The following is a 13,647-nucleotide window of genomic DNA, read 5'->3' as shown; positions in this document are numbered from 1 at the left end:
TTTTACAAGAAACGGGGTACAGGCCAGATGCGCGGGGGGGTGACAGGATTCACCAGAGACAGAGGGGGGAACAGAACAGGCAGACTGACTGAAATACACTGCTGAGGGGAGCAGAAGGCAAGACAGGAGAGGTCTGCTGTGCCATGTGGGATTTTTGCTGGCCCGCTGGGATTGAACCAGCACTGCAGAGGCTGCAGACAGCTTCACAGTGCGGCACTCAACCATCTGTGCCACCAGGGAGGCCCAGAATTTTCTTTTCTTCCCAGGACTATGTCTTTAGTGGTTTCTTCATCTAATTCCCCTGGGGCTGAAGAAATTTAAGCCCCACAGCAACTTTCCCATTCTTGCTTCAATTGGTCTTTGAACTGAGTGAGGCCAGTAGGAAATCCCGAAGCAAGAAGAGATAAAATCAAAGAGAGACAATGACTGGAAGTTAAGTTTGAAACATTTAGGACAGAACTTTGATTCTCTTGCAATGTCACTGAAGTCACTGTGCATCCAAGAACCTCAGGGTGCAAAATCATAAACAGACAATGCCAATGGTGGTCACACAGGACCAGGTTGTGAACTCCCAAGGAATGGTCCTGGCAGTGATCCTAAGAAAATGGTGCATCAAGCCAATGAATCTTTCTCCTTGTAGGGCCAAGTAAAAGTCAATAACTTGTTGGTTGTTACTTTCCCACTTTTATCAGAAAGACTGGATTTGGAGGCTTGTTTTGTTTTGTCTCATGTGGCTATTAGAGTCATTGGAAGAAAAGCATTTATTTTTGTGGACTTTTATATCATTGTTCTTCTAAATTGTTAATCCTTTCTCTTCACATTTTATCCCCAGGACTGGACTGTGATAAAGTAGGCAGGAATTTATGTTTCTGTTTGCAGGTGATGAGTCTATTGTTCTATACTTGATGACAATGAACCCAATATTCCTTCACATAACAAACAGCTATTCCTCAATTAAACTCCTTAAAGGGTCTATGCAAATATCATCAAATGGGGTATCATTTTTGTCTTCTGTGACTGAATAGCTTAGACAGTAAAAGGAAAATGGTGAGTCCCATAAAATGCTTCCATATAAAATTATCCCAGGCCCTACCCATTACTAAAATGTTTAACAGAGCTTAGAAATATTCAAATACAACAAAATAGGTCCAGGCTGGGGGTCAGAGGGTCTGACAAAAGGACACTCCCATGTAAAAATAGAAAGAAGTTGCAGTTTTGACACCTGCATTTGGATTGCCCAAGCTGAAGTTATATGACTGAGCAGTGTGTTAGTATTAGTATGCAAAGAAAAGAAAGTATATAATTTTAGTTAGGATTAACTCTGATAAACTAAAGTAATTAAATCTCATGCAATCTGAATCTTGTACTCTCCATGGTTGTTATCATTAGTGGTACTTGGACTGAGAGTTTTCTGTAGCTTTTAATCATTCAGGGCATGGTAAATTGCCACTCCTGGCTGGATGACACAGCGGATAAGAGAGTGTATCACTTGAAGGGGAAATCAGTGTTTATATTCATCTCTCTACACTAAACAGCATACAGTTATTCTATCCCTGAGCTGTAACCCCTAGACAGTATTCTGTAGGACAAATTGTGGCCTCTCAATTATTTTCCCAAAAATAAATACAAAAGTTGATTGATAGGCCCAAACTCATCATGTCTTAGATGCATGAACACAAATGATCACTGGGATCCGACAAACATCACTTCAAATCAACATACTGTAGATGTAATGCTATCCTCCAAGAAGAAATATGGGCTATTTTGAGAGAAGGTTGTAATACGAATACAGTTTCAGTTCTTGCACAGGGAAATCAGTCAAAATCACTGCAAATTCTAAATAAACAGTAAGTAAAATGAATAACCCAGTGGACATTTAGTAGACATTCCACTAGTTGGCTCTAAGTTTATATGATGAACATTGACATTTATATTCTTGGTTTTACTTGGGCAAACATCAAATCATGGATCTGTGATACTTTTCTGTCCCCTTTATTTTACCACTTATTTGCTTGTTTCTTTCCCAATTATATTTTAAATTGTTAGATGGGACAACTATGACTCTGATATAAAAACAACAAAATTAAAATAATCACCAAACCCTCTATCATATCTCCTCCTTAAATTCCTGGCATTTATATCAATTTAGACAATAGAGTTCTCTCCTAAGATCTGACTGAGACAGGCCAAGAGAGGACTGAGAGTTGGGGGCGGAGCAACATGGCGGCGAGGAGACGCTGCGAGTAAGATCTCCCATTAAAAAAAGTTAATAGGGAGGAAAAGCGGCAGGTCCCAGTGAGAACCGGGACACGGAAGATAAACGGGTGACTCCAGCAAACTACCCGAAGAAGAAAGTGGCCATAAAAGAGGACCAGAAGGGAGGGAAGCGCAGAACCCTGCTCCCCTCCCCCGCCCACAGAGGCGGCACTCTCCGACCTGCAGAGAGGAGGAAAACAACAAACTAAAACTGCCAACAAGAACAAAGGACGCAGCAAGCGGGACTGGGAGTGGAAAGGAACTATTGCAGCCACCACACCCTGTGAACGGGAGCTGTGGAGAACCCCCGCAGGATCCGCCTCGGAGGTGAGCTCCGGGCGCCATTGCAGAGAGCCCCGCCCAGGAGGAGACCAGCCCCAGCACACAGCCCCGGCCGCCCGGTAAGCCTGCGCGGAAGCGGCGCGCCGGAAAAACAGACGCGGAGCGGGATTGCGCGGGGAAAGCAGCGCGGATTGCGCGGATCGGATCGCAGCTGCCCAGGTCCCCGCGCCTGCGACCTAGGCTTGCGGGGAGACGACCTAGGCTTGCGGGGAGACGACCTAGGCTTGCGGGGAGACGCGCGGAGGCCCTCCCGGAGTGAGCAGGAACCAGGCGCCCAGGCACGGGAGCGGGATTCAAAAGGCGCCATCCCGCCCCACTGATCTGGGCTACAGCCCGCGTCCTGGAACTGAGGGCTTTGGAACTGAGACCCGGGGCACGAAATTAGGGGCGTGGGTTCCCCACGACGGTGGGGCACAAGGCAGACACAGCACCCCAAAGCCGTTGAGGTGTACCCTACCATCCCCGCTCTGCTCCCTGTCCCACGGGGTGGAAAATCAGCTCCCCAAGGGCTCTAGGAGAGATCTCTGGCGCCACCTAGCGACTTGAAGCCAGCAGAGGCTCCTGAAGGAGATAGTGGCCAGCTGGGGAGTTAGCCCACACCGGGCCCCTTCCGACCAGTAGTCTGAGCCCACAGGGGGAGCGAGCACCCACAGCCAGGGCAGACCAGGCACGCAGAAGAGTGTGCCTGACACCGTACGCGCAGGGAGTGTGTCCCACATCACCATTTTAGAACAGGGACAATTCTTCAGTAAAGACTACCTGCAGAAGGCTTCCTCAGGAGCCAGAGGTGAGCGGGGGAAGTTCGCCCATGCCAGACCCCCTCTGGCCTGCAGTCCAAGCCCAGAGGGGGAGCAGGAACCCACCGCCGGGGCAGACCAGGAGCACAGGGGAGTGTGTCCCCACATCGGCATTTTAGAACAGGGACCTTTCTCCAATAAAGACTGCTTGAAACTGACAGATGACTCCTGGAGGAACCAGGGGGGAGCAGAGAAGCCCACCCAAGATGCCGGCCAGTCCCAACTACACAGTGTCCCAACGCATACGGCAAATTAGAAAACAGACTGTAGGGAGGAGAAGAACCACACGCAACCTAGCAACTCTCCAGAGAAAAAAGCACACCACAAAAAGAAAACCAGCCCCCAGATGGCAACGACAGTAACTTGGAAGAACTTCTGAGACTTCCAGAAAGAGAATTTAAAATTGCCGTGATTAAAAAACTGACAGAAGTCATAAAGGAAAACAATGATAAGGGAAAAATAATCAACGATCAGAAGAATGAAATTGAGTCCCTAAAGAGGGAAGTAAAAGAAATGCAGGAGATCAAAGAATTAATGGAAGAACTAAAGAATTCTGGGAAAAGCAATGAAAGCAGAATTGATGAAATGGAAGAACGAATAAGTACTCTTGAAGACACAGAAATAAAAAGAACCAAAACAGAAAAGGAAAGAGAAGTACGAAGGAAAAAGAATGAAGAAAGACTTCGGGAACTATCTGACTCCATGAGGAAAGGAAATATAAGAGTTATAGGAATACCAGAAGGAGAGGAGAGAGAAGTAGGAACAGAGAAAATATTCAAAGAGATAATTGAAGAGAACTTCCCAAATGTGAAGGAGGAGCTGAAAATTGATATACAAGAAGCAAGAAGAACACCAAACTTCCATGACGAAAGGAAAAATACAGCAAGACACATAATAGTAAAGCTCCCAAGAATCCAGGACAAGGAAAAAATAATGAAGCTGGCAAGAGGGAAGAAACAGATAACATTCAAAGGAAAGCCAATCAGGCTGACATCAGACTTCTCCGAAGAAACACTACGGGCAAGGAGAGAGTGGAGGGACATAGTCAACAGACTCCAAGAAAACAGATGCCAACCAAGAATTCTCTATCCCGCAAAGCTCTCCTTCCTCTTTGAAGAAAGAATATGGACTTTCCCAGACAAACAGAAACTCCGGAATTTCATTGCAACTAAACCCCCACTCCAAAAAATACTACAAGGAGTCCTAAAGCCAGACCTCAGAGGGACGAATAACAATGAAAGAAGGCCAAAAAAAAAAAAAAAAGTTATTAAAAGAATAAATAAATAAAATCAAAGGAAAGACAAACACAATGGCAAATAGAGATGTTAACATATCAATATTAACTCTAAATGTAAATGGACTAAATTCTTCAATAAAAAGACACAGAGTTGCAGCCTGGATTAAGAAACAAAACCCAACCTTTTGCTGTCTCCAGGAAACACATTTAGCTACAAAAGATAAAAATAGGCTCAAAGTTAAAGGATGGAAAACAATCCTACAAGCAAATGGACCAAAAAAGAAAGCAGGAACAGCTATACTTATATCAGATAAAACAGATTTCAAACTCAAAAAGATAAAAAGAGACCCCAATGGTCACTACATTATGATCAAGGGGACAATACTTCAAGAAGAAATAACACTCATTAACATATACTCACCAAACGAAGGAGCACCAAAATATATCAGACAACTGTTGTCCTCTCTGAAAACAGACATCAGAGAAAACACATACGTAGTGGGAGACTTCAACACACCACTATCAACAATGGATAGATCAACAAGACAAAAAATAAGTAAAGAAACCAAAGCTCTAAATAAGGACCTAGAGCAATTGGGCTTAACAGACATCTATAGAACACTAAACCCCAAAAAAACGGAGTACACATTTTTCTCAAGCGCACACGGATCATTCTCCAGGATCGATCACATACTGGGGCACAAGACAAACATCAACAGATACACCAAGATTGAAATCATATCAACCATCTTTTCTGACCATGAAGGCATCAAACTAGAAATAAACCATAAAAAGAAGGCAAGGAACTTTCCTACCTCATGGAGATTAAAAACCACACTACTAGAAGACCACTGGACTAATGAGGAGATCAAAGAAGAAATTAAAAAATTTTTTGAATTGAACGACAAGGAGGACACCAATATCCTAAATGTATGGGATGCAGCAAAAGCAGTAATAAGAGGAAAATATATAGCAATAGAAGCTCACATCAAGAAACAAGAAAGAGCTCAAAGAAACAACCTAATCTCGAAGCTCAAAGATCTAGAAAAAGAACAACAAAAACCCCAAAACCAGCAGAAGAAAAGAAATAATAAAAACCAAAGCAGAAATAAATGAAATTGAAACTAAAAAAACAATCCAAAAGATCAATGAAACCAAGAGCTGGTTCTTTGAAAAAATCAATAAAATAGACAAACCCCTAGCCAGGCTCACAAAGGAAAAAAGGAGAAAGCACAAATAAACAGGATCATCAATGAAAGAGGAGAAATCACAACGGACACAGCAGAAATCAAAAGAATAATCAGTAACTACTATGAACAGTTATATGGAAACAAGTTTAACAATCTAGAGGAGATGGACAAATTCCTACAACTCTACAATCACCCAAAGCTAGATAAAGAAGAAATAGAACACCTAAACAGACCAATTACAAGCAGCGAAATTGAAATGGTAATCAAAAACCTCCCCAAAAACAAAAGCCCAGGACCTGATGGATTTACAAATGAATTCTACCAAACATTCAGAGACGAATTAGTGCCTATCCTTCACAAACTCTTCCAAAAAATTGAGAAGGAAGGGACAATACCAAACACGTTCTATGAAGCCAACATTACACTAATACCAAAACCGAACAAGGACAACACAAAAAAGGAAAACTACAGGCCAATCTCCCTAATGAACACTGATGCAAAAATCCTCAATAAAATTTTAGCCATCAGAATCCAACAATGTATCCATAAGATAATTCACCACGACCAAGTAGGATTCATTCCAGGGACACAAGGATGGTTCAACATCCGAAAATCAATCAACGTTATCCAACACATCAACAAAAAGAAATATAAAAACCATATGATAATATCAATAGATGCTGAGAAAGCTTTCGACAAAGTGCAACACCCATTCATGATAAAAGCCCTTGAAATTCTTGGGATACAAGGAACATACCTTAACATCATAAAGGCCATCTATGATAAGCCAACAGCCAGTATCATTCTCAATGGTGAAAAGCTGAAAGCAATTCCATTAAGATCTGGAACAAGACAAGGATGTCCACTCTCACCACTGCTTTTCAATATAATACTGGAAGTCCTAGCCAGGGCAATAAGACAAGAGAAAGACATCCAAGGAATCCAAATAGGAAAAGAAGAAGTCAAACTATCACTATTTGCAGACGATATGATATTATACATAGAGAACCCCAAAAACTCCACAGAAAAGCTAATTCAACTCATCAATCAGTTCAGTAAAGTGGCAGGATACAAAATCAACACGCAAAAGTCAGTAGCCTTCCTATACACAAACAATAAATCTGAAGAAGAAGAAATCAAAAAAACCATCCCTTTCGTTATTGAAACAAAAAAAATCAAATATTTGGGAATAAATCTAACAAAAGAGGTAAAGGACCTATACAAAGAAAACTATAAAACACTGTTAAAAGAAATAGAAGAAGACACAAAGAAATGGAGAGATATCCCCTGCTCATGGATTGGAAGAATAAACATTATTAAAATGGCCATCCTTCCAAAAGCAATATACAGATTCAATGCTATTCCAATCAAAATTTCAATGTCATTCTTCAAAGAAATAGAACAATTATTGATGAAATTCATATGGAATCACAAAAAACCCCGAATAGCCAAAGCTCTCCTGAAAAAAAAGAAGGGAATGGAGGCATCACACTCCCAGACTTCAAACTATACTACAAAGCCATAATCATCAAAACTGCATGGTATTGGAACAAGAACAGACATACAGACCAATGGAATCGAATAGAAAATCCAGAGATAAACCCACAGATTTATGGTCAACTAATCTTTGACAAAGGAGCAAAGACTATGCATTGGAGCAAAGAAAGTTTGTTCAATAAATGGTGCTGGGAAAACTGGGTCGCTACATGCAAAAGAATGAAGCTTGACCACTACCTCACACCATACACAAAAATCAACTCAAAATGGATTAAAGAATTAGACATAAGACCTGAAACCATAAAATACATAGAAGGAAATATAGGCGAAACACTACGTGATTTGCACATCAAAGACATCTTTACAGACACATCACCCAAAGCAGTGATAGTGAAGGCAAAGATAAACAGCTGGGACTACATCAAATTAAAGAGCTTCTGCACAGCAAAAGAGACAATAACAAAAACAAAGAGAAACCCCACCAACTGGGAGAACATTTTTGCACCCAACACTAATGATAAAGGTCTGATCACAAAAATCTGCAAAGAGCTGATGAGACTCAACAACAACAAAGAAAATAATCCAGTCAAAAAATGGGCAGAAGAGCTAAAAAGAAACTTCTCTGAAGAGGAAATGCAAATGGCCAACAGGCATATGAAAAAATGTTCAACATCACTTGTCATCAGGGAAATGCAAATCAAAACTACCATGAGATACCATCTTACACCAGTGAGAATGGCACATATTAAAAAAACTAGCAACAACAAATGTTGGCGAGGGTGTGGAGAAAAAGGAACTCTTCTGCACTGTTGGTGGGAGTGCAAACTGGTCCAACCACTGTGGAAAGCTGTGTGGAGATTTCTGGACCTACTAAACATAGAGCTTCCATATGATCCAGCAATTCCACTCCTAGGTATTTACCCAAAGGACACAGAAACATCAATTCCAAAGAACACCTGCACCCCTATGTTTATAGCAGCACTGTCTACAATAGCTAAGCTTTGGAAACAACCCAAATGCCCAAAAATCGATGACTGGATCAAGAAGATGTGGTACATATATACCATGGAATATTACTCAGCATTCAAAAAAGATAAACACATGCAATTTGCAGCAACATGGATGGCGCTGGAAGGGATCATGCTCAGCGAAATAAGCCAAAAAGAAAAAGAAAAATACCGGATGGTCTCACTCATAGCAGGAATCTAGAAAACTTAAATAAGGGACCAGGAGAATGAATAACTATAAGAAAGTGAAAATCAAAATCAACAAAAAACTATGAACCAGAGACACTTTTTGGGGGGTGAGGGGCGGGAGGGGAGGGATTGGTGTCAGAATGGGGGGGCTGCAATTGTATGTGGAATATAAAAATAAAATTTATTATTTAAAAAAAAAAAAGAGAGGACTGAGAATGAAAAATTTCACTCTCTCGTGGAAGATGAGCTTCATATGTGCAAAAAATTTCATATTTCAATAAAGCTAATAATCTATATATTTATAGGAAGCTATCAAACTAGGCTATACATGTCAAAAGCTGAAGCCCTCACTTATCAGCAAAGGCCTTTGACAAGACCCATTCTTGAAATCTATCCAATCAATGATTAACCCTGCTTTGTTTCATTTAAGACTTACAAGAAGTGGCATTTCCATTTGAGGTTTTTTCCTTGTGAAAGGAAGTCCATATAAATTCTGAGTTTTTTTCTTTTACAGAATGAAGATAATTGTGATTTACTTTAACACTAATATACATTAGGCAAGACTACACTCGATGCAAATTACATTTACTTTTGTGTTATAGAATTGATAAACACAGCTTGGAATAATGAAAATTTATAAAGTAAGAAGAAAATCATTGTTATTACCTCTTCCAATTAACCTTTTACATTGTTTGTTAAATATCCGACATCGTCCCTCATAACAGAAGGAGTCACCCGAATCACATCTAATTCCGTTGAGTACATAAGTGTCAGGCACACAGACTGAAGATTTCCCATTACAATATTCAGCAAAATCACATTCCTTATCAAATGATTGCCTACACATTACACCAATTGGTTTTACCTGGGAGGGAAAAGGAACAGAAGAGAAAATTATATATATCAGTGATAGTCAAGTTTTCTTTCCCTTAAGGCATTAAATTTCCATTTTTCCCTAAGCTGCAAAGAACAATGAGAAAAATAAGTTATCTCTTTACTTTAAAAATGCACTGAAATTTTAGTGATTGAATTTATTGTGCATAAAGGAGTAGGTAATACTTCTGATAGAAAGGAGAAACTCAAGCAGACTACCATAATTATGAGTAGAACAAAGAAATTAATAGAAAAAACTTTCAACCCATGATGGCTACGCTCACACTGAAAGTCTCTGGTTTCTCCATACACCATCATTATTTAAAACAATAAATATACATCATAAATATTTAGGAAAGATGCTTATAGATTTTAAAAGAAGATAATTTAAGAACACATAAGAGAAAGTTTATTTCACATACCACATTGAAAACAATTATAAAAAGAAAACTCTCCCATCCCCTAGGGCCTCTGCAGTACTTACCCTTTAGCTGATAGTTCCCAGGGTTCCCTATCCGTAACCTGCTTTTGCCAAGAAACATCTAAATATCATCACAGCAAAGTTTCTTTTCCTCAACCCAAGTCTCAGTTCCTCATGGTTATCATCAATCATAATCAAACTCAGTCAAAATTTTTTAGCTGTCAAATGTACTATGATCCCAGTGTATAACATTCACCTAATCAAAATTGGTTTTCTGTAAACAATTTCTTCACATTTTCATAAACACAATTCATCAAGTTATAGGTGAGAAGACAAAACACAACACTTTTAACTTGTGTCATCAGACTAGTAAACAAATCAAAAACAAATCATCAAAATTGTTTATAAATAGAAATACATATAACCATGATGAGAAATCACTAATACATATTTCTTCAGAATACGCTTCATTTATAAATATTTTTGTATATGGCAATGTTAACTTTTATTCAAATTTCATTTTTTTATTAAGACTTCATTTTTAAGCAGTTTAAAAACCATAGCAAATATGAGGTGCAAGTACTGAGATTCCCCACATACCCCAATCCCATACATACAAAGCCTCCCTCATTATCAGCACTTCCCTCTAGAGTGATACATTTATTATACTTGTTACAATTGATGAACTTATATTGACATGTCATAGTCATTCCAAGCCCACATTTCACATTAAAGTGTGTTTAAACAATAATGACATGTATCTACCATTATTGTGTCATGCAAAGTATTTTCGCTGTCTTACTAAAAATCCTTCATGTTCTGCAAATTTGCCCCCCCTAAAATCCCTGGCAATCACAGATCTTTTTACCCTCACCATAGTTTTACCTTTTGCAGACATTAACATAGTTGGGATCATACAGTATGTAGCCTTTAAAGATTTGTTTCTTTCACCCAAGTTCTTTTTCTTTTTTTTTTTTCAGGAGAGTTTTGGCTATTCAGGGTTTGTGGTGGCTCCACATGAATTTCATCAATATTTGTTCTATTTCTTTGAAGAATGTCATTGAAATTTTTATTGAAATAGCACTGAATCTGTAAATTGCTTACACTGTAAACTGCTACATATATTAATTACCTCTGTAAAGGCCCTATCTTTAAACAAAAGATGGCCATTTTGATAATGTTAATTTTTCCAATCCATGAGCAGGGGGTGTCTTTCCATTTCTTTGTGTCTTCTTCTATTTCTTTTCACAGTATTGTGTAGGTCCTATACCTCGTTTGTTAGGTTTATTCCCAAGTATTTGAATTTTTTTTTTGTTTCAATGATAAAACGGATTGTTTTCTTGATTTCTTCTTCTTCATTTGTTTGTGTATAGGAAGGCTACTGATTTTTGTGTGTTGATTTCTATCCTGCTACTTTACTAAACTAATTAGTTTAATTAGTTTTTCTGTGGCATTTTTGGGGTTCTCTATGTATATTATCATATCATCTGCAAATAGTGATAGTTTGACTTCTTCCTTCCATATTTGCATTCCTTGTATGTCTTTCTCTTGTCATATTGCTCTGGCTAGGACTTCCAGTATTATATTGAAAAGCAATGGTGAGAGTGGACATCCTTGTCTTGTTCCAGATCTTAATGGAAATGTTTTCAGCTTTTCACCATTGAGAATGATATTAGCTGTGGGTTTGTCATATATGGCCTTTATGATGCTGAGGTTTGTTCCTTGTATCCAGAGAATTTCAAGGGCCTTTGTCATAAATGGGTGTTGTACTTTGTCAAAAGCTTTCTCAGCATCTATTGATATGATCACATGGTTTTTATATTTCTTTTTGTTGATGTATTGGATTACATTGATTGATTTTCAGATTTGAACCATCCTTGTGTCCCTGGAATAAATCCTACCTGATCATGGTGAATTATCTAATGGATACATTGTTGAATTCTGATAGCTAAAATTTTATTGAGGATTTTTGCATCAGTGTTCATTAGAGAGGTTGGCCTGTAGTTTTCTTTTTATGTGTTGTCCTTGTTCAGTTTTGGTATTGTATAATGTTGGCTTCATAGAATGTGTTTGGTATTATCCCTTCCTTCTCAATATTTTGAAAGAGTTTATGAAGGATAGGCACGAACGTTTTGTAGAATTCATTTGTAAATCCATCTGGGCTTTTGTTTTTGGGGAGGGTTTTGATTATCATTTCAATTTCACTGCTTGTAATTGGTCTGTTCAGGTGTTCTAGTTATTCTTTATCTAGCTTTGGGTGATTGTAGAGTTGTAGGAATTTGTCCATCTCTTCTAGATTGTTCAGCTTGTTTGCATATAACTGTTCATAGTAGTTTCTGATTATTCTTTGGATTTCTGCTGTGTCTGTTGTGATTTCTCCTCTTTCATTTGTGATCCTATTTATTTGTGCTTTCTCCCATTTTTCCTTTGTTAGCCTGGCTAGGGGTTTGTCTATTTTATTGATTTTTTTCGAAGAACCAGCTCTTGGTTTCATTGATCTTTTGGATTGTTTTTTTAGTTTTGATTTAATTTATTTCTGCTTTGATTTTTATTAGTTTCTTTCTTCTGCTGGTTTTAGGATTTTATTGTTGTTCTTTTTCTAGTTCTTGAGATGTGAGATTAGGTTGTTTCTTTGAGTTCTTTCTTGTTTCTTGATGTGAGCCTCTATTGCTATATATTTTCCTCTTATTACTGCTTTTGCTGCATTCCATAGATTTAGAAAATTGGTGTCCTCCTTGTCATTCAACTCAAAGTATTTTTAATTTCTTCTTTGGTCTCCTCATTAGTCCAGTGGTCTTCCAGTAGTGTGAGTTTCTATCTTCATGAGGTAGGAGGGTTCCTTGCCTTCTTTTTATGGTTTATTTCTAGTTTGATGCCTTCATGGTCAGAGAAGATGGTTGGTATGATTTCAATCTTGGTGTACCTGTTGATGTTTGTCTTGTGTCCCAGTATGTGATCGATCCTGGAGAATGATCTGTGTGTGCTTGAGAAAAATATGCACTCAGATTTTTGGGGGTTTAGTGTTTTATAGATGTCTGTTAAGCCCATGAGGTCTAGATCCTTAATTAGAGCTTTAGTGTCCTTAATTATTTTTTGTCTCACTGATCTATTCATTGTTGATAGTGGTGTGTTGAAGTCTCCTACTACATATGTGTTTTCTCTGATGTCTGTTTTCAGAGATGATAATAGTTGTCTGATATATTTTGGTATGCCTTCATTTGGTGAGTATATGTTAATGAGTGTTATTTCTTCTTGAAGTATTGTCTCCTTGATCACAATGTAGTGACCATCTGGGTCTCTTTTTACCTTTTTGAGTTTGAAATCTGTTTTATCTGATAATAAGGATAGCTATTCCTGCCTTCTTTTTTGGTCCATTTGCTTGTAGGACTGTTTTCCATTCTTTTACTTTCAATCTATTTTTATCTTTTATAGTTAAATGTGTTTCTTGGAAACAGCAAAAGGTTAGGTTTTGTTTCTTAATCCAGCCTGCGACTCTGTGTCTTTTTATTGAGGAGTGTAGTCCATTTACATTTAGAGTTAATACTGATATGTTAGTGTCTGTATTTGCCATTTTGTTTGTCTTTTCTCTGGTAGTATTTTTTTTAATTACTTCTTTTGTCTTGTTTTGTTCTTATTCATCCCTCTGTTGGTTCTGGCTTTAGGACTCCTTGTAGTATTTTTTTGGAGTGGGGGTTTAGTCATAATGAAATTCCAGAGTTTCTGTTTGGGACTGTCCTTATTCTTTCTTCCTAGAGGAAGGTAAGCTTTGTGGGATAGAGTATTCTTGGTTGGCATTTGTTGTCTTGGAGTTTGTTGACTATGTCCATCCACTCTCTCC

The 13,647-nt window shown here is 38.5% G+C and overlaps 1 protein-coding gene across 1 annotated transcript in view; it reads right to left on the bottom strand.

The window, feature by feature from the left end:
- LOC119257831 (disintegrin and metalloproteinase domain-containing protein 5-like) overlaps nucleotides 1-13,647 on the bottom strand; it is a 74,047-nt gene that overhangs the window by 20,710 nt on the left and 39,690 nt on the right. Inside the window, exon 14 of the mRNA XM_037526103.2 lies at nucleotides 9,182-9,380. Coding sequence (XP_037382000.1) covers nucleotides 9,182-9,380 — 199 coding nt within the window. The remainder of the gene's footprint in view (nucleotides 1-9,181; nucleotides 9,381-13,647) is intronic.

Source organism: Talpa occidentalis, unplaced genomic scaffold (assembly GCF_014898055.3).
Source record: "Talpa occidentalis isolate TD23 unplaced genomic scaffold, MPIMG_talOcc4v2.1 talOcc4.4, whole genome shotgun sequence".
Classification (NCBI taxonomy): domain Eukaryota; kingdom Metazoa; phylum Chordata; class Mammalia; order Eulipotyphla; family Talpidae; genus Talpa; species Talpa occidentalis.
This window is presented reverse-complemented; position numbering and strand designations above follow the sequence as displayed.